The sequence below is a fragment of the Schistocerca nitens genome, chromosome 8, assembly GCF_023898315.1.
Source record: "Schistocerca nitens isolate TAMUIC-IGC-003100 chromosome 8, iqSchNite1.1, whole genome shotgun sequence".
NCBI classification, from domain to species: Eukaryota; Metazoa; Arthropoda; class Insecta; order Orthoptera; family Acrididae; genus Schistocerca; species Schistocerca nitens.
In genome coordinates, this window is record NC_064621.1 from 440,117,655 (window position 1) to 440,140,081 (window position 22,427).

Consider the following 22,427-nt stretch of genomic DNA (forward strand, 5'->3'; position numbering starts at 1 on the left):
GGAATGTGTCAATAAAGTTTCCCCTTCCTGGGACAATGAATTCACGGTGTTCTTATTTCAATTTCCAGGAGTGTACATCTGGTAGATGATATGATGTCATCGTTCTGGAGATGAATATTAAGAACTTTCGAAAATTGTGCAATACTCTTTTGCCACAATGCAGCTGCGGAACGGATATTTTCCTTATTAAATATATATTTTACTGATAAAAAATACAGACGTTTTGTACAATGTGTAAAGAATTTGTTGATCGTCTGTTATAGCTATTATAGTTATCTTGTTCTCAATACGACGCTAGCATCAAATCCAAGAAAGAGTTAAGAAGTCATTGTGGTTCACAAAAATTGTCTATAATACTCTCCTTTCTTTTTTTTTTCGTTTGGAAATGTGGCAACCCTATACTTGTGCAGGCAGAACACATACTCATGTAGCCGTAACAACTTCACCTTAAGCGCTCCAAATTGTTCGTTTGTTCGAAATACTGCTTTATTTGCATCCTTCACAACTGATATTTATTTCTAACGGTTCCTGGGAGCAAGGGGGCGGGGATAGTAAACAGGTAACTAACTAGTTCGCACGTGGGAATCCCCTAACTCAACCTCACAATGCTGTAAGCCGGCGCTGGTTGGATAGTGGTAGCACGTGGCTTGACGTCACGCGAAGGCAAAGCTGACGAGGCATTCACTGTAGCTGATGATAGGTGAGGCAAGAAGTACATGCTGACTATTTAATAACTCAGCGTCTTGTATGCAGTGTTGCTGTTGATGTGAAGTATGAGGGCGATTATCAAAGGCACACAATCGACAGTTAGAAAATACGTGAATTGATTTAATGCTACGCTCAGAGCAGAAGATAGTTAAAGTGAGAATATTGTAGACTACATTGGAGAAAAGTGAGTTATTTCAATGACGTAAGCTGACGGTACAGGGAAGAGCGTGTCTTGTTGGGAAACATGTTTACTTGCATGCTAAGCGCCTTTCAGTAGCAGGTGTTCACCTTGCGTCTCGTTATTTACCGTTGAAAACGTTTAAGAGGCACGTGTATTAAAGAGCCGAACACTACGCCGTTGTTTATAGGTACAGTACGTGAAGAATCTCCATTTTCGTTGATTCTTTAATTATCAACTTACGGTAACACTGGCGACGCGTTTCAGGTGATTCCCCTGGTGATACTCTGTGCAACGATGACGGACAAGGGAAGTGCTGTGGTATATCCTCAGCAATGTGAGTAAAAAAATTGTCTAATTTCTTTTATGAACTTAATATGTTGTGTAATTCATGTGCTATTATCTATACGCTGCTGGTAATCAGCTGCTTGATTTTGATTAACCTATGTTTTTATATCATATCATCATTGCATTAGATCTCTTAGTTCCTCCTAGGTATGTACATGTAAATTTAGGTTGTTAGGTTCATACTAGTTCAGGGATTCGCCGGGCGGAGTTATTCTCTGGTGTAGTGGTAGAGGCGTAGAGCGATGCGCCAGTCAGGCAGAGGTTGAAGGTTCGGGCCCGGTGGGATCCAATAAATTTTTTCTTTCGCTTTTGTTTCTTTACCATGACTTTCACTTGTGTAGATGTAATATGCTGAATAGTACCTAGGTTTGAAGTCCACATTAACCTACAATTAGGTTCAGCACTGCATAAATGGGGCGATGCCTGAAGAATTTATGTTCAAATGAAAACTTCAGCTTAGTAGCGTACCGGTACCCTTATCTATTAGATTAACATACTTAATGGTGTACTATACATATCCTACAACCACATACCAGTGTAAAGTACGTGTAAGCTAGGCTTGTTAATCAGAAAGCACTGAAAGACATCGAATTATTATTAAAGAAAGTGGGATGTTTATTCCGAAGGTTAACCATCGCAGCCACTAGAAAGTCAACATGAAATGCCACAGGAGTAGACCACTTCTATTCCTTGTACAATCAAAAACCTCGTAAGAAAACATTGATGTAAAGATCTACGTACATGTGTTATGTAGATGTTAAGGGCGCCCATATTGGTGAGCAAAGCCCCTCCGCGCCCCATCCAATCCTTTTAATTCTCAGGGAAAGCAAAAAAAATACAATACAGTGTAGATAGGTGTTTTTCTTTCGAGAATATGATTTAAAAGTCTGTATTATGCAGACTTTTAACATGGTCGAAACTGGAACTTTTTTATGGCTATGTGCAAGTCACTATGCGTCTTCAAAATATTTAAAAATACCCGATACTCCCAGGTCTGCCCCCCCCCCCCCCCTCCCTCAGACTATCGTATGGACGTCCTTCTCAGATTTACGACTTTTCTTCCTGGGGGACGTTGTAAACAATATCTGGAATCAGCATCTTAGTTTAATATAAATGATCTATTATATGAAATAATACAGACCCAGAATATGCAAGAATAGCATGTTTTGCATTATTTTGAGCTGTGTATTGACACTCTAGGGAAACAGCGTAAACGTCAGATATGTTCTTGTAATTCAGAAGAAGGAATTAGAGCAGGGGTAGATAACAGAACACGTTGTTGGCCATTATTCATGAAATATAAGATTTTAGTAGTAATTAGTTTATATATTTTAATAGTACTGATTATATAATTGTTGAACTACCTAACACAGTTGTAATTTTCTAAATATGTAGGGAGTATGCCAGTCAAACTGTTTAGGTGAAAGCTGCATCTATCTCTTTGTTAGAAAACCAATTTTATTGATTAAAAGAATTCTTATTAGTTCCCAATATGAGCATAACTTTGGATACGTAGTTTTGTAAATTTTCATGTTGTTGAGGTAAGTGTAAATACTTAAGAAGTCTATTACATGTACTTGCACCACACTAGTACCAGAATAAAGAACCTGAATATTTTAGGCTTCTGGGAGATTGTCTTTATTTGAACAATCTTGGTGGGTGCTAATAGGCTTGCCAAACCTATTACTTTTAAGTTTAGTTACTGATACATAGGTTTCCATAATGTACAGTTTAGACAGGAAACAAATTAGATTTCATGTGTACCCTACATACTATGATCTGAAGATATTATTTAGTGATAATATTTCTCATTGCATGAACGCTCAAAGAGAAGAGAACTCATCATCTTTCTTGAGGGAGCCCATGTTCTCATTCTGCCTTCTATTAATATTAATAGCACTGCCCACGGCAGTATGGTATGGATATTCTACTATAATGTTATAAATTTATGAAATCTATGAAGCTGTTTCATATTTGCCACATAAAGAATGCTGACCGTTTTCTTGTGACGGTAATAGATTTCACAAGCACAACTTCTTGATATCATAATATAATTCATTACCAGTATTAACTTGAACATATGTGTAAATGAATGTGAATTCTATAAAATTAGCATAGATTCATTTGCTGCCCATAGAACAGCTCAGTCCACATTAAGAGTTGGAATAAAATGTATTTGATATACTATAAGTGAAACTGATTTCTTGAATATTTGGTCCTATTTGATTACATTATGTACAGAGTATGTACTTATAATGTTTAGCTTACGTATTACAATATAAAATAACATACTACAAGTTTTTACATACAGTATATTACAATATTTTCAGCTGATTATATTACATACACACAAATAATATAGTATTCCCCATTCTGTACACATATATGCTTCTACATTAAAAAAATCTTTTTCCATTATGTAAGGTCTAATCCTTTTAAAGTTTTGAAACGTTGTTTCACTTGTAGTGTCCTGTAGACTCATAGGAAGATGCTTTACTAGCTGTACACATGAGTTTCAAGAACTTTTTTCAGCATATGAATGATCAACTATATTTCTTTCATATGAACAACTATATTTCTTCCTAGTGATTTGCTGCCATAGATTAGTGAAATTATTGTTTTGTATATGTACATGGATGGAAAAGTAAATATTTTTAGATTATTGAAGGCAGTTCTGTGTGAGTCTAATTTTTTTAATGTAAAATGGTCCCTGTGGGCTTTCTTTGCAATACAAAATATATTTTTATATTTTTTTATTGTTACCACTGGAGTTGCCCCAAAACAGTATTTCCATACTGTAAGTATATTTTAAGTAGAGCATGGTACACTTTAAATAGAAATTTTTTGTTTGCAGAATGCGCAAAGTGTTACATAATAAATATTATGGTGCTCAATTTGCAACTGAATTATTTATATGTTCTCTCCATTGGAGCCTATTGTCAGATACAGTCCCCAAACATTTTATAGAGGTAACTTCTTCAAATCCAGTTTCATCAATGGATATATTATTTTCTTCATATATTATTTTCTTCTTCTTTATTAATGAACACAAGTGAAACACCTGGAAAGTGAGAAAATATGGGACATGTGACTAACAGTTACTGAAATGAATTATTAAGTACATCCTCTCTGCAAGTGACTATTATTTTAATCTACACAAATTACATGTAAAGGATTTAAAATGATAGCTCAAAAACTCTTGCCAATTCAAACATACTAATGAAAGGTCCAAATTCAACTTTGCCAAACACTTCAGAAGATGGCTGAATAGAACTGCTATTGAATGACAGCCGGTGGTTTTGGAATGAATCTTAACAATTGCATATTATTAAGTTTTAGATAGCTGAAGAAAACCTTTCAGATAGCTGAAGAAAACCAGTTAAAACCTGAAGTAGACAGTAGTAAATAAAGAATTTATTCAGCAGGAATGAATAATGAGAATATTGTATAAAGTAGATTTTATTTTATTTTTGTATTATTTTATTGCAAATTTGGTTCATCTCAATAGCATTAGAAATGGAGCCACTGTTTTCTCTATTTTATATTCATCAGCTTCATATAATTTACAATAATGGCTGATTCATGACCCTGTGCATACTTGTGGTTACATTATAATACATTAAAATAAGTAAGGTACCTAATACAACAAGGCATCAGAATGAATGTGTACATATACACTAAGAGACAGTCATTCTTTATGAGGTGTATTTTTGAAATAAGGTCTGTTTTTTTATGAAGGAAAATACTGTAAATATCAAAATATATTTTTCTCCTTATTAAATGTATTAAACATATTTTTATCTACTTTTCTACGTAATTTCCATTCAAACATTTGTTGTACAGTTCAGCTAACCTTGGGATTCCAATGTCACCTATCAGAAAGCCCAATCCATGACCACAGTTTACACTTTATCATTGTTGCACTGTTGATCACCAAGAAATAGAAATTGGATTGCAGGCCACAGATGAATTAACCCAGTGAGTTAAGACAGTTGGGGAATCAAACTCGGGACACTCAAACTGGGTGCCAACACACTGCCTGAGTGACTGCTGGGCCACAGTTTGCAGCCGCATTTTTACCTCATCACACATGCAAAGACCATGTCCCATTCCTCTGCAGGAGGCACTTAATGTCGTAAGTCCTGTATGATTCATGTACAATGATACTGTAGCCCCACCCCTTCGCACCTGAGCTTGTCAAGCGAGCCAGCACACATACGAGGGGCGTTTGAAAAGTCGGTGCAAAAATAAAAACTACTTACGTGTTTGCGGTAAACCTTTTTTATTTTTTGACCTAGTCTCCTTTTAGACTTATAGATTTAGTCCAATTTCTAATTTGTTGATCCCTTCCGAATAATAGGATTTGCCCAAGTCTGCAAAATAGCTATTAGTTGCTGCAATCACCTCCTCATTTGAATAAAATCTTTGTCCTGCCAGCCATTTCTTCAAATTGGGGAACAAATAGTAGTCCAAGGGAGCCAAGTCTGGAGAATAGGGGGTGATGTGAAACGAGTTGGAATCCTATATCCATTAATTTTGTGACCACAACTGCTGAGGTGTGTGCTGGTGCATTGTCCATTGTCGTGATGGAAAAGGACTTTTTTGCAGTCCAATCGCTGGCGTTTTTCTTGCAGCTCGGTTTTCAAACGGTCCAGTAACGATGAGTAATATGCACCTGTAATAGTTTTACCCTTTTCTAGATTGTTGATGAGGATTATCCCTTGCCAATCCTGAAAGACAGTCGCCAATACCTTTCCGGCTGAAGGAATGGTCTATGCCTTTTTTGGTGCAGATTCTCCCTTGGTAACCCATTGTTTAGATTGTTGTTTGGTCTCAGGAGTATAGTAATGTATCCATGTTTCATCCACAGTGATGAAACGATGCTTAAAGTCTTGCAGATTCTTCCTGAACAGCTGCAAACAATACTTGCAACACTTCACATGATTCCGTTTTTGGTCAAGCGTGAGCAATTGCGGAACCCATCTTGCGGATAGCTTTCTCATGTCCAAATGTTTATGCAAAATATTATGTACCCTTTCATTCGAGATGCCCACAGCACTAGCAATCTCACCCACCTTACCTCTTCTGTCATACATCACCATATCATGGATTTTATCAATGATTTCTGGAGTCACAACATTTACAGGCCGTCCAGAACATTCAGCATCACTTGTGCCCCTATGGCCAATCCAAAAATTTTCATACCACTTATAAACTGTTCTAATCGAAGGTGCAGAGTCACCGTAATGTTTATCAAGTTTCTCTTTAGTCTCCTGAGGCGTGTTTAATCACCACACGAAATTCTTTTTCGACTATTTTTTGACAGTCACTCGAGTTCCTTGATTCACAGGAATTCCAAACACAAAGAAATAGACCAATATGGGTGAAACTTGGTGTGCGTTCTTTCCAAAGGTGCTACTAACTAAACATGACCTCGATACGTGCTGGTGGTGCCATCTCTCGGACTTTCCACGGGCTTTTCAAACGCCCCTCATATTGGTGAGCAAGATGTTATTAAGCACCTGTCTCATTGAAATTTTGTGATGTTGTCATGACATTAACCGATTCAACGCCCTTCAATCCCTGAAGTTCCAAACAACTCCTGGGGTACGTCTACGGGAAGGGACTGATCAGCAGAATACATGAGTTCTATAAAGTCTGTAACAAAAGAAACAGACTGTTGTGCTCTTTCGCAATATTATTGAGATGTTGGGACTAGCAAACTATTCTGACATTTGCCAAGTTTACTCATTATATGGAGCCTCCAGCCACCAAGAGAATTAAACAACGAACCACCAGAGCATTGGTTAGAGAAATAATCCCTTATGTAATGTAAGAATTTGACAGTTTCGCCAGGAGCTTGCTTTCACTTAATCTGAATATCTCTTCACATCTCTCAGCTGATTCCTGGGGCTGGCTGGATAGAGCTGTGTGGTCACTTTTCGGCTGGACATAGCAGCAGGCTCAAGCACACCAAACTGCAAAGTTCCATTGTCTTACACACCAGTCATCACAAGAAGATAAACTATCCCACTGAATGACACAACAATGTTGATGTTGGAAAAGGGACTAAATTTTGCACTCACTCCAAAGACTTCACTGATCAAGGATTTTATCTGTGCCATTGAGCAAGATGCCTTGAAACTTGCCAGTGACACTGCTGAACAAATAAGGTGGGAGATTTGCAGGGCTGTAACAAGGGTGCCCACATCCAAGCAGAACACAACCACTGAAGAAAGAAAAGCATTCTGTCCCATGAGAGAAGACACAGAAATAGTAACTTTACGTGCTGGCAAGAGAAATGTTACTGTTCTTCTGCTTGCAACATCATACTTTGTCAATATGGTGGATTTACTGCAGGACTTGGCATATATTTGTCACCAGAACAATCCAACAGCTGCAGTACAAAGAAAGATATCCGCCCTCCTCATATCCAGCTAGTTTCGTGAACATCTGAAAAAGAGTAAAAGTACCAGTTCCACCATGACTTTATGGTCTGCCTAAGATACATACGGAAGGGGTTGTGCTTCACTCAATTGTGGGCAATATTGGGGCCCAACATATTACCTAGCAAAACATTTGGCTACTCTTCTGAGCCCTTTAGAAGGAAAATGTAAATACCATATTTGAAATGCAGGAGATTTTATACAATGACTGAAGAATTTGCATCCTGTACCAACCAACATATTAGTGAGTTACTATGTGGTCTTTGTTCACACGAGTACCTCTGGTGGATTCACTAAAACTCATCAGAGATAAGCTTTTCAAACATGTGCTTATCTCAACTTACAATTTATTTAATGAACAATGTTTTGAGCAAACTGATGGAGTTACTATGGGTAGCCCTTTGTCTCCCATAGCAACAACGTTTTTTTGTGGAACAGTTTGAGGACAAAGCACTTCAGTCAGCAGTTTTGAATCCTAAATGTTTCTGGAGATTTGCGGATGACACCTTTTATTGTGTGGCCGCATGGGACAGCAACACGTCCTTCATTTCTGGAACACCTTAACTTAAAAGCATTTGCCTCACCATGAAAGTGGAGAAAAATCAAGACCTTTGGCTTTTACATGTCTTGGCCCATAGAAAAGAAGACGATTCATTGAGTCACAGTGTGTTTCGTAAACCTACTCACACTGATCTATATGCACAAGCTACAATCTGCCACCAACATGACTCTGCATGTTGATGTACTATAGATTCTTGTTCATGGGACTACAGTTACTTCAGATTGAGGGGGCTTATCAGCAGACTTAGCAACCTTTGCTCTGTGTTTGTTTGGAACTGGTACTTTTATAAGAAATTTAGAAATGCAATTCAGCCAGCACGCACTCAAATACAAGAACAGTCAAAAGAAATGGAGAACTCACAGGCATGTTTTTTCTGCCATATGAAGATCAGCACACTATTCAAGAAACATGTATCTTAACCCTCCAATGTTAGTACAAGTGGTACTGGGTTCTGCAAAAAAAAAAAAAAAATCCTAGGTCTAAGGAGGCCAGGATTACTGGGACTTCGTCATTAAAGAAGCAGTTGAAATACATACCACTAACAACCTGATTAATGGAGACACTGGATTTAAACTCAGCAAGGCATGGAAACCCGTATTGATGGCATTACGGCATCTTTGGCTGCAGATGGAGTGAACATGGAGTGATTCCGATGATTCAACACAGACAGGGAATTGAAGTTAGGGCACTTAAACAGGGGACCATCACACAGATTGCATGTGCTATAGATCACAATTTGTGGCCACACTTTTCCCACATCACGCATGCAAAGTCCATGGTCTGTTGCTCCACAGGAGGCTCTGGATGTTAAAAGTCATCTAGGTTTGCTTAAGCAGCTGCCAGAAAGCTACTTTCAAGTGCTAAAAAAAAAGTAATACTGCACCTGCAGAGGTTTGATAATGTAGAAACCCATGTTTGGTGTTTGCTCCACTTAAATGCTTCCTGCCTCATTACTGGTTGGATTCCTGTGAATATTGGTAGATCAACAGCTGATAGGTTTCTTGAGAGTGCCATGTTAAAATCATTTTGAACTATATAGAAAAATACTGTATTTCTTAATGTGGCCAATAAAGCCCTAGTGCAGAGGTAGGCATTGTCACCCCCATGAAATTCCCTGCACTTTTCGTCACGGGTTTGGTAAATTGTTTATGTCCTGAAAAAACTCTCCCATCATAGACAGAAGCTGGATAGCCAGTAAGTCCAGAATCTATCTGTTGAGATCACAGAGTATTTGTAGTTGCGTGGAAAAATAATTTTTCCAAGTCATACACAACTAGGGATATGTTGGAGCAATCTCTATTCTAATGTGTGTCCTGTCGATTGCCCCAGTCATGCTAGGCATTGTATTTCCCTGGGAATTTGCTTCAATTTGTGCCCTTTCGTTAGCAGACATCCACTTTGTAACATTGACTCCTAAACCAGTAATAAAGTAAGTCACTCTTTCTGTAACATGGTGCAAAGAATCAATACAGATGTTAAATCAGTCTGCCACATCTCTAAAACTTGACAATTTGTGGCCAGCGAACCACAAAAAGATCAGAATATTTTTTAGTGGAAGCCATTTCCCATTTCCTCCCCAACTGATACTTCTAATGGGTGAATTTTTCACTTAACCCCTCTGCCACACATGACAATGTTCCATAAATTCAGTATTACTGTACTTGACATCTATTCCTCAAAATACTTTCCATTCTTTTGTATCTTGGTATGGTGTAACAGTTACAACTCCTTGTTACTTGACAGAAAATCTGATTCTGATTTACTGGACATCTGGAATAAATGGCAGTTGCAAGTTTCTTGTTTCAGCCAGTTGCAGTTCTTTTGCACTCATACAAGTAAAAGTGATTTATAGGAATAATTGCAATTAACAGTGTAAACATGGAGTAATCAAACATGGGGACTGCAACAGCTTCCAAAAGATTGAACAAGCCCCTACAAACAAAACATAGTCACATGAAAATCACAACCACTCTAACTCAAATTGCATATGCGCAAATCAGGCAGCTTGGAAGTGCCAGAACATTTTTTTTTTTGGGTGAAGTCTGGCTGTGCTTGTACTACTTATACACCAAACAGCTGCACTCCAAATAGCCAGAAATGGAAGAAGATGCTGGCAGTTGCTTGAAAGAGCTTAATGATTCCTCTATGATGATGTTATAGCCGCATCCCTTGGCTCTTGCGCATTTCTGATGAGCCAGTGCATATATTGGTGAGCACAGCAGCAACATGTCAGTTAGCACATGAAGATGAAGAACAGCTGACTTGTTGAAATATTGTGTACCTTTTGCAATGTTATCCAATGTGATGCCCATTAACCATAAAGCACCAAGAAACTTATTTTAAGTATCAGAGCAAGTGAAAATCACTGGGTGCAGCATCTGGGCTGTAAGGTGGATGATCCAGTTGATCAAAACCAAAAAATGTAATTAGACCATGTGTTTGTGGCCTTGCACTGTCATGGAGCAACATCACAGTGGAACACAGCAGGCCACACTGCTTGTTTTGTGTGACATGCATGAGTTTTTTCAGAGTGACACAGTAAACATCAAAACTGATTGTTTTGCCTCTCAGCAACAAAACCAATAACAAAATCCTTCTTTTGTAACAAATACAGTTGCTGTGATTTTTCGTGCTAAGGTTGTCTGTTTGTATTTTACTCAGTGTGGTGACAATGTGTATTGCCATTCCATTAATTGTTGCTTGGTCTCAGGAGTCATGTGAGACACCCAAGTCTCATCTTTTATAACTAACTGTTTGGTCCAAAAATTCACCTTCTACCTGATTTTGTGGAGTCAAAAATGATAAAGCACCACCCAGTCTTTTGTTTATGGTCACCTGGAAGCAGTTTTGGAATCCACTGAGAACACAGCTTTCTGTAATTTGTTTTCTTTAAAACAATGGTGTACAAATCTGCCCTTGAAGCAAGTGGAAATTCAATTGTCTCACAGTCAGCAGGTGTCAGTTTTCTTACACATTGTAAGCTTCTACAACTCAGTACGCAGATAGACAATATAGTTGCAGGAGGTTCTAAACACATGAAACGGTTGCTAGATTGAGTAGAATTAATTTTGCAGCAGGTATTCTTTCAGTTTGCTCTTAAATTTTGATGTTTTGAGAGCAATACTTTTGATGCCTACAGGAAGAGCACTGAAAACTTCCCTGCTTGAGGAATTAACTCCCTTCTGCCCAAGAGCGAAGTTTGTCCTGTTTTGACTATATGTGTTGTAGCTATGATATGCATTACAGCAATGGTTTTTAAAAGAGAGTAGTTTTGTTAATAAGACATACAATGTAGAAAATATACTGAAATGTCTTTGTGAAAAGTTATAATTTCCAAAACAATTTGTGCACTAGTGTTTTTGAATGAACACCACTCTTAATGTGTATCATTCCTTTGTAAACGAGTTTTTCTTAGTTTAATTATATTTTTTTATTTGGCCAGGGGCCGATTACTCTAAAATATGATGCTGTAATACAACAATAAATGGAAATATCCTTATGTGTGTGCATAAGGCAAAACTTCCAGGATGAAATCTTTTTTCCAGATATAGGACCTTGGCAGGACCAATTTAATTTGCTATTAATATATACACTAAGAACTTAAGCAGAGTCCATTTGCTGTATTTATATCTTCATAATTTTTTCCGCGTCACGTGAAATGCTACAAAATGAGTTTTTTTAGACATTCAGAGAATCCAAAACAGCTAAACCAGTTGAGTATATTGTCAAATGCACTGTTTAGCAGTGGTTTCCAGGTTTTTCCCTGATGTTTTACTAAGAGAGAAGTACCATCTTAAAAGACGGTGAACTTGCTTACTGTAATGGGCAGAATAGAGGAGGTCATTTGTAAATGTAAGGAACAGCAAGGTCACAAGCACTGATCCATGTTGCAGACCAGTGTGGCTGTGCCCCGTTTTGAGGGAGCTGGAGTTCCATTACTGTCTGTAAACCTTAAATGCTGCTTCCTGTCTGTTTGTTAAGATGTAAGCCACATTCCCACTATTCTGCTTAAGCCATAGAATTCTGTTTTATTTTGCCGAATTTCATGGTTGACATAGTTGAAAACTTTTGATAGGTCACATAGGATTCCGAATGCGGCTAAGCTGCTGTTAAGAGAATGCAGAATTTGGCTGATGGAACTTGCCAGAAACCAAATTGACATTGACTGAGAACATTGTGGCTGTTGAGGTGATTCTCAATTTTCCTGAAATCCAGTTTCCTAGGTTTTTTTGGAAAAACGTGTTAAGAGGGGGTTTGGATGGCAGTTGCTACGTCAGTTTTCTTCTCCCTTCTTGAAAAATGTGTAATGGAATATGTGGCATTTGGTGATGAAAGAATTCAGCTGAACTATTTGGTACTCCAAACTGAAAACCAACTTCTGTCAGTCCAAACCAAACAAGTATTCATTCATACTCACTGTAACTAATTTTGCAAATAGCCACACTTGACAACTAGTGTTGATCACATTTAATGATCGTCTTCAGATCTAAAAATAAAATAAAATAAACATCAATAAATACCTTTTTATAGATAACATGGACTGAAAATATTTAAAAACTAAAAATTCTTAAATTGTACCTGGTTAATCATGAGTTGTGAAAAAGTTCTTTAGAAAGAACATAGTCATACCATAAGACGTAAAATAAAAGCAACAGCTCTCCAGTATACTTGTGATGACATCCCATTGCATCTAACATTTTACATCATACAGACCCATGTGTCACGGATGACGGATAGGAGAGGGAGGAAGATGGGAGGGGGAGAAGAAAAACAGTGACACTGTATGGTATTAAAATGTAACAAAGATATCATCTAAAGGATGTAATACAATTAATTTAAAACTAAGAAGCAATTTAGGTAATGCACCAAACATTCATACATAAAACATCTTGTTAAAACTCCTAATTAAAAACTAAGCTATTGCTCTAAAATGTTGAGTGTGGTGTGTTTGCTGCATGTGCACATTGGAGTCACTCTGCCTGCAGCAAAGCTGCCACTCAAACCAGCAAGTGCGACAGGCTGCTAAGGTAATCTTCTGCTAATTGGGCTTGTAGCAAAGCTGGAGAGTTGCTGCTAACAAACCTTTCAGAGCATGTCAAAATTATTGAAGTTATAAAGGAAATAGTGTATTTTTGTGGTTCTTTCAGGTTATGTCCACAAATTTCAAGTTCTTACAAAATGTTCAAAAAATGTCGCATAAGGCACGGTGTTTAACATTTCATGCTGTGTCCCTTGTAGTCTTTCCCTCCCTCTCATCATTTGTTGAATGTCCTGTTTTTCTGGTTAACCCTTTTAATAAGCTTCAAGAGGAGTAAGATTTACAATAAACTTTTTACTTATCTCATTTTCTCTTAGTTGGCTCCAGTTCTTCACGTCTAGGGGCTGATTCTTGAAGCTGAAATTTGTGACATAGGTTCTCATGGATCCAACTGACGTAATAAATTTGAAGTGAACCTGCGATGCATATTTTGTTTTACTCAAAATTTTGTTCTCCCTCATTTTTCTATAACACACTGTCTTTACAGTTTCCACGGCAGCAAAGCTGAAAATTTACATTGTTCTTTCCAAAAATATAAACATGCTCAATCACATCAGATGCATGCCAACTGCTACTTCACTCTGCGGTACCAACAATATTCCATACGGTTTACAGATTTTCTTGACAAATGAGTTTCTATTAACTTATGTTATCATCTTATAAATGAATCCAGAAATTAACATAATAAATAGTGCCAAATTGCGTAAATATTAATAGAAATTTTAAGTGTTCCAAATATTTTGTAATTTCAAATGTTTCTAAAAGAAAATAATTTCAACTGTACATTCTGAGATAGTACATATCGATTGTAATAAAGAAAATAAAGTAATTTCTTTTTACAGCTTTTAGCTTGAACTATAACACATTGTGTACAAAATCATATGTAGTTCTTTTAGAAAAATAGCTGAGATATTGTTAACCTATACAAAATTTAAAAAAATATTTTTGGTATTGATTACTTCTGTTAAGGAAAAGTAATGCTAGAGGAGGGTGTCCCTTTACAAACTACATGTCGTACCGAATGTTTAGTTTCAGTTAGATGATCTCAAAATGCTGTCATATTATTTCATACTAAAGTCTTTATACAAATCGGGCCTCAAAAGTCCTACCCATCTTGCCAAGATACTGTTCATGACAGTGATTGTAGTTAATCTTGAACACACCCAAGGCACTAAATTTACTGCTTGACTTATTTGTTTCACATTATAATTTAAAACAAAGAGTTTCACCTGTGCAAAAGCTTTTTTTTTTAACCCAGTTTTCTGTATCGTAAAGTTGAGTACTCTTTCAACCCCAAAGCCAAACTTACTGTTGAACACTGATGTAAAATGGTAATACATCTGCCACTAAAGAAGGGTGTAGACACAAATTCAGCATTTACAAGAAACCCACTTGCGAAAATCTCATTACAGCCTCTACATCACGACAACCAACTATATACAAAATGGTGTATTTTCTTTCCTTAAGTAACAGGTTGCTTAAGCTACCATCAAGTGAACAAGATAAGAAAATGAAATAGCCAATCCTAAGCCAGTCTAAAATGAAATAGCTATTCTTAAGCCAGTCACTATAACTAACATTTGTGCAGCTGAAATAGCTACTAAAATGTTTCCACAACTTAAAGTAATGCACACACTGAAAACGCTTACTATTACGTTAACTAATGAATACCAAGTGTAAAAATCTATTCACATGGCTATAGAATGTAGAGGAAGGGTGTCAGATACAACATTGCAAGAGTTTCAGAAAGTTGAGTTAAGAATAGGCATTTGCACAAATGAAACAATTTGTTTTAAATGAAAACACGATACAAATAAATCAAGTTGTAAATTTAGAGCATCGGGTGTGTACAAGATTGACTACAATGACTGTCATAAACAACATGTTGGTCAGACTGGTAGAACTTTTGAGGCATGAGTCAAAGAATATGCTTCACTGTGAAACAATGGGACAGCATTTTGAAGTCAACTAACTAAAATCAAGCATTCAATAGGACCAATAGTGACACAGCTTGAAATCTTAACGCAGTGCCCAAGGGACATTTTTTAAAATCTTGGAAGAACTCGAAATATGTGGTCATAACAAGAAAAAATCAGATACAATACTCTGTTTCCATTGTGACTTCAAGAATTGGAAATACTTAGAGAATTTTGACAACATACTCCAACAGTTTGGTCAGCAGTAACTCTCCAGCTTTGGTATAACCCAGTTTGGCAGAATATTACCTTAGCAGCTGACTGAGTGCCAGCCAGGCTGCAGGAAGACTGAGCCCAATGTTCACAAGCAGAAAATACATCTCAGATGCCCCTTGGTGAATCTGCATGCATTCAACATTTTAGATCAGTGTTTTAGTTTAATTATGAATTTTAACAAGATATTTCATATGGCAGTGTTTGGTGCATTGCCTAAATTACTTCTTAGTTTTGAAGTAATTGTATTACATCTCTTAGACAACATCTTTGTTACATTTTAGTACTGTATATTGTCAGTGCATTTCCTCTCTTCCTCCCCCATGTCTCCCTCCATCCAAGACTCAAGACACATGGAACTGTATGATGTAAAGTGCATTTCGTAAAATGCTAGATTCCATGGAATGTTGTCATATGTGTACTACAGAGCTGTTACTTTTATGGGTCCAATTTTAAGATTTTTTTGGTTGTAAATGTTTTCAATTTACCTTATGTGGAGAAGTAGTTATTTATTAATGTTTATTTTATTTTTAGATCTGAAGATGATCATTAAATGTGGTCAAAACTAGTTATCAAGTGTGACTGTTAACTACTAATACTGTTACAATAAATGTATATACATATATTTTAAAATCATGCATTTGTGATATCTCTCCTGACGATACGTCATCCATTATTGAATATTCATGCAGTCATAAAATAATTTCCTAATTGTCGTCAACAATATTTTGCATTTTCATAATTTTGTTGTTATTTTACCAATGTAAATGTGCTGATTACATTTCATTTTCAAAAGTTAATTTTACTTCAAGTTTACTTCCTTAAAGAATAAAAACAAAGAGCCAAATATTAAATCAATTAATGAAAAATGTATCGAATCACTTTCCTACTCTTCATAAACTTATTTACATCTCAGTTGCAATTAACTATTCTCACTTCTCTCAACAGTCTTGGTAGTCACAAGCCAATCACTTTAATCTGTCACCCAGTGCTGCACTCCAGTGGCTCAAGTGAGACTGACTTGCACAACATATGAATGTCGTATTCCATTTAAAGTGGTTTCACACATGCATATTTTAATTGCAGTAGGATAATACCATAACGTACAACTTGCAGCGGTCTCATTAAGGGCCTCAAAATTCCCTACACTCACTTCCCAGAACATTTACTCTGTAAAGATTTTTGTTGCCCACAATGCAATCCTCTTCCTGCTGAACTGGATTTAAACAGTCACAGTAGAAAAGGCAAAATAATTTTCATGTAGTCTTTGCCACATTCTCTAAGGTTTTGAGTGATAATGCTAATGTATTCATAATGCATCTATCCAACAGAACGAAAGAAACTGCGATTCAAAAGAAAATTAAAAACAATCCTCATTAGGCACTCCTACTAATCTGATAATCTAGTTTAAAGGACTGAAAATTGCTCTTAGCTACTTGGGAAGTAGCAGTGTACATTGAATAGCAGCATGAGCAGTGGTAGTGTATTATGAACAGGCCTCTGTACTGCTATAGGTAACTCTCTCTCTCTCTTCTTCTTCTTCTTCTTCTTCGCTCTCTCTCTCTCTTTTCTTTTTTTTCTTTTTAGCTACCTTTTCTCCAGAGTAAGGGTTCTATTTCTAATTTTCTAGATTATATGTAGCTGTTGCTAATACACTGTACAATGAAGTATCCGTGATATCTTAGTCTTCTTAATGCATGTTTTCATCCATTTCATATTCCTGAAGGTCCTCTTACTTGATAGGATCTACAGAACATGAGGAATGAATGAGTGAACATTAAACACAGTTTACCAAAGTTGCCATCAATGACATTAAGGAACATTGTACATGCATATGTAGCATAATGAATGTAAATTGACCTTTTATATGAGTTCATAAACTGTTACTGATAACTGCTGGGAGACATCAATGAACTATTCACAGAAAGATAATTGAACATGCCTACATCTTTTAGTCTATAGCATGCCTGATGGTCAAGGGAACCACAGAAGGAGCTATGCAAAAAGGAATCTAAAGAAACTTTAGACAATCCAGGCAAATGTGACAGAATGTCTTCCAGCTATATACATCTACACACACACTCCGCAAGCCAAAGTAATGTGCCTGGTGGACGGTACCGTGACCATTATAGTAATTCCCTTTCCTGTTTCAGTCACAAATGGAGCAAGGGAAAAATGACTGGCAGTATACCTCTGTCCAAGTCCAGAATGTCTCTTATCTGATTTTCGTAGACCGTATATGAAATCTATGAAGATGCCAGTAGAACCATTCCAAGTTCAGCTGCAAATGCTGGTTCTCTGAATTTTCAAAATACTGTTTTGAAAAAAGAATGTTGTATTTCCTCCTGGATTTCCATTTGAATTCTCAAACCATCTCTGTAATACTTGCATGTTGATCAAACCTAACAGTAACAAATTAGCAGCACACCTCTGATTACTTTGATGTTGTTCTTTAATCAGACATGGCAGGGTTCCCAAACAGTCAAGCAGTACTCAAGAACAGATCATACTAGTGTTCTATGCATAGACTCATATATAGATGTGCTGTATTTTCCTAGAATTATCCCAGTAGATGCACATTCACCTTCCCTATTACTGCATGTATATGCTTGTTCCGTTTCATATCGCTTTGCAACATTACACTAGATATTTAATCAATGTGACTCATCAAACAGCATACCACTAATATTGTATTTGAACATTACAGTATTGCTGTTCCTGCTCAGCTGCATTAACTTAGATTTTTCTAAATTTAGAGCAAGGTGCCATTCATCACACCAAATAGAAATTCTGTGTAAGTCATCCTGTATCCTCCTACAATCACTCAAAAACACCATTTTCCCCTACTCTTGTGCTCATCAGTGAACAGTTGCAGATTGCTAGTCACCCTATCTGTCAGATCATTTGTCTCTGATGAACATTCACCATTCAGGATGACAAACTGGTTTCTATAGGCAGAATGATTGTGCTCATTATGAAGAATATGTGGGTTTTGGCCATCCACACAGTTGTGGCATCTGATGAAATGTCCACCACCTCTGTTAGTTGAGACACCAATGATACATAATGGAGCTCATTACTTATATGTAAAAATATGATTGATGCATAAATAGAGCTGTAAACTCAACAAATTTGCAGTTAGCACTTTACAAAGGTTCTATACATGCCCTTCTGGTCAAATGAGACATGTACAAGCTGTAGTTATATTCATTACATACCTTTTGTAGCAGTACCCTGTCAGTGGTCATCACAGCAGCGCTGATGTGCTCTCTGAGCTGCTCCAGTTGTTGGTCATGGGGGCATGTAAGCACAGTCCTAATGTGACCCCAAAGGAAAAAGTAACAAGGTGTTAGGTCAGGTGACCTGGGTGGCCAAGTCACATAATCTTCACCACTACACCCAACTCAGCAGTGTGGAAGTCCATCGTCCAGGTAGCAACCAACACCGTTGCACCAATAATGAAGTGCCCCCTCTTGTTGGAAGATGAAATTCTCAGAGTCAACAGTCACCTGTAGAAATTACCACAACTGAAACATGTCAAGGTAAGAGGTACCCATCACGGTCGTCTCACATGAGAAAAACAGCTCATACAGCTTTGTCTGTGACTTTGCACAGAAAATATTAACCTTCGGCAAAGCTTGTTGATGGGCCACAATTTCATGAGGGTTGTCAGTGTGCGACACTCTCACATTGTGGCGATTAACCTTTCCAACTGCGTTGAAGTTTCTTCATCACTGAATATCAGCTTTGAGGCGAACTATTAATCGTTAAATGGTTCCTGTATTGTGATGCAAAGTTGACGGTGCCAGCCACAATCTTTCAGTTTCAATTGTTGCATGAGCTGCCAGCAGTATAATCTGAAATGTAGACACTGTCGCAAAATCTCACACAGTTAGCTGCCATACTCCAAGTTCTTGGCTTGCACGGACCGTTGATTTTTTTGGACTGTGCACTATGCTTTTCCTCACTGTCTTCGCAGTTGTATCTGGCACATTTGGTTGAGCAGTACTTTTCTGTTCCTAGGGACAATCAGTGTCACCAATTATTGATACCAACAAACAGTACTCTGTTTACATGGCGGTTCTTTTTTACAATTCCTTGTAAATGCATACGCAGTGTTATAATGGATAAACATCTCATATATTCCAACACACAAACACTCTTTTCTCATTTTGTCATCGTTTTGCCAAGGTGCTGCACTGTAATGCCTACTGGTGGGCATAACGCGAACTTGATGAGTTTATGTTTCTATTAATGCAGCAATCATATTAGTACATGTAATACTTTTTGAAAATTAATGAATCATTTATAGTAGCATAGTGTAATTCCAATAAACAATGGTAGCCATTCCCTTTCAGTTCCTCTCAGGACCCACATCAGCACTGTCTTAGGCCACCCATCATTACTCAATTTTGTAACATGCCCAAGCCACTGAAGACGTTTATTCCTCACTGTGCTCATTATGGAGTGTGTTACTTTCATTTAGATATTTTTATCTTATCTTCAATGATTGTTCCCTATTTTATTCGTAAGGGGCCACATCTGCACACCACACGTAACTTTATTCTTAGTAATACTGTGGAATATCCTGTTTTTGGTCTGCTGACTAATTCTGTAGTTCCAAATCGATCCATTTTGGAACTTGGTCATTTGTTCACCCACCACAACTTTGTCTCAGTGTCTTTGTCACAGATGGCGCCATTGGACATAATAGAACCTAAATATCTAAAATACTAACATTTTTGAATTTTTTCATCTCTGAGAAATAAATCTGCCCCTTGTTTACTGCACACATTTACTCTGTCTTTTTTTTTTTTTTTTAAATTGTTCTTCAGACTTCATCTTGTATATTTCGTCTGCATTTTATCCAGCATGTGTTCCACAACTTGTCTGCTGTTTGTGAAAATTATTTGATCATCTGCAAAATGTAGTGGGTGCATTCTATCTGTTGAACGAACATATCCATTTCCAACATTTTTGTACCAAGCCTCCAACACTTGATTTATGTATATGATAAAAAGTAGTGAGGTTAAACTGCAGGATTGTTTAAGGATTTTGATGGTTGTAAATATTTCTGTTTCCCATTTTTACTTTTGCCTCTGTCTCTTTGTATATTCTTGCAACTATATTGGGTCCAGTTATCCTGTACTTCTAGTCTCTTCAAGGCAGGTGGGCTCTCACATCTCAGGATGCTGTTGTGTGCTTTTTGTAAATCCACAAATGTGATGTGCATGTGCCTGTTAGTAACTGTGTTCTTTTCTGCTGCTAATCTAAGACAGTGGATGTTATACAAACATGATCTACCAGCCCTAAAGACACTTTGTGTCTCTGAGAAATTTGTCATATTCTTTTCAATCTTTTCCTTAAGGATACTAAAGAAAATTTTGTTACTGAGCGAATTATATTAATTCCTCTGTAGTCTGAACAAGACATCTTGTTCACCTTTTAAATGTGTTAAAGACATTTTCCATTCCTTAGATATATATCCTCAACTTGTTTTTGTTAAATAATGCACACAAGTATTCTACTGTCTTTTCACTTCCAAATTTCAATAATTGAATCCTGCCATTTTCTGGACCAGGAGCCTTGTTCCTTTCTGCCATCTTTAGAACTTTCTTCACACTTTCCCTTGTTATTTCTTCTTGTGTCTTCTCATGTCTTCTCACATTCTAAAACCACCTCCTTTGTCACATACTGCTGTCTGTGTCTGGCATCATTACAGTGTGATGTGTTATCTATTGAATTAGCAATACTACTTGTATAGTACTTCTGTCACTTGCATTAGTTCTCACCTTCTCCATGGCATTCTGTGCCTCGGTGAAATTTTTGTAGCCAATGGTATTAATGGTTTATGTACATAAATTTTTCCAGTGGTATTTTTTCACCTTTTTGTTCTGCACAATCCACCAGGGGTGTGGTGTTATGTGTATGTTTTTATGATTTCTGTCTGTTGTTAACTCCTTGTTATGTGAATTTTGGTATGCTTTTGTATGTTCTGCATAGTTGTTCTATTCTTACTGTCACTCCTGGTTACAGTAGTAATAAGTAGCTTGTATTTTGCATAGTATTTTTTATGCTCAGGAACATTATTGTTACTGTTAAATCATTCCTGATTTTCTACTTGTCTCCTGTAACAATATGTTTCACGAGCTAGTAAATAAACCCAGTTATTCATCAATAAAGAGTTTTAATCCATCTCAATTTGTAGTCCAAGACTGTATACTTTATTTTGAAGGTCGGTCGGATGAGCTGAAGAAGGCTAAACCACTGCTGAATTTACTGCTTGATGAGATGACAGATGAACCAGCTGTGTCCAGACTAGTGGTCCATTTGCCTCCCTTCAGGACTAAGAACCCACTATTGTGGTTTACATTAGTGGAAGAAATCTTTTGCTATGCGGAAATCACAGCTGACTCTTTGAAATTTGATCTCGTTGTGTGCCAACTTGACTACCATTTCGTTGCAGAACTTCAAGATGTCATTACTGCACTACCACAGGAAAACTTGTTCAAGAAGCTTAAACTGGGATTAATCCAGAGAGATGCATCGTCACAAGAGGATTGAATATGGGAGGTACTGGCGCAAGAGGACATAGATGATCTCAAGCTGTCACAGTATTTGTGTCATTTACAGTAACTGTTCCGGATAAGCTGCTATGCACCCTGTGGAGCAGTTGACTGCTGCCACAGGTCAAGACAATTGTGGTGTCACAAAGAGAGAGATCATTGAACAACATGACAGACTCACAGATTGCATTTGATAGGTCATTACACGTGCTCAGTTTAGTGCAGTGACTGTGCCTGAAGGTAGAACATCAGTGGTCACCAGTCACATGCCCAGATCTTGAATCCTTGGTGTCTACATCTACATGGTTACTCTGCAATACACACTTAAGTGCCTGGCATAGGGTTCATCAAACCATTTTCATACTACTTCTCTACCATTCCACTCTCGAATG

The 22,427-nt window shown here is 37.2% G+C and overlaps 1 protein-coding gene across 3 annotated transcripts in view; it reads left to right on the forward strand.

Annotated features, from left to right (window-relative positions):
- Positions 1-449: 449 nt before the first annotated feature.
- Positions 450-22,427, forward strand: part of LOC126198627 (putative helicase MOV-10) — a 380,400-nt gene continuing 358,422 nt past the window's right edge. The window contains exons 1-2 of one of the 3 annotated variants that reach the window (XM_049935085.1): positions 450-1,076; positions 1,154-1,223. In XM_049935085.1, coding sequence (XP_049791042.1) covers positions 1,184-1,223 — 40 coding nt within the window. In that variant the 5' untranslated portion in view covers positions 450-1,076; positions 1,154-1,183. The remainder of the gene's footprint in view (positions 1,077-1,153; positions 1,224-22,427) is intronic. The other 2 variants (XM_049935086.1, XM_049935084.1) reach the window with 2 other exon arrangements.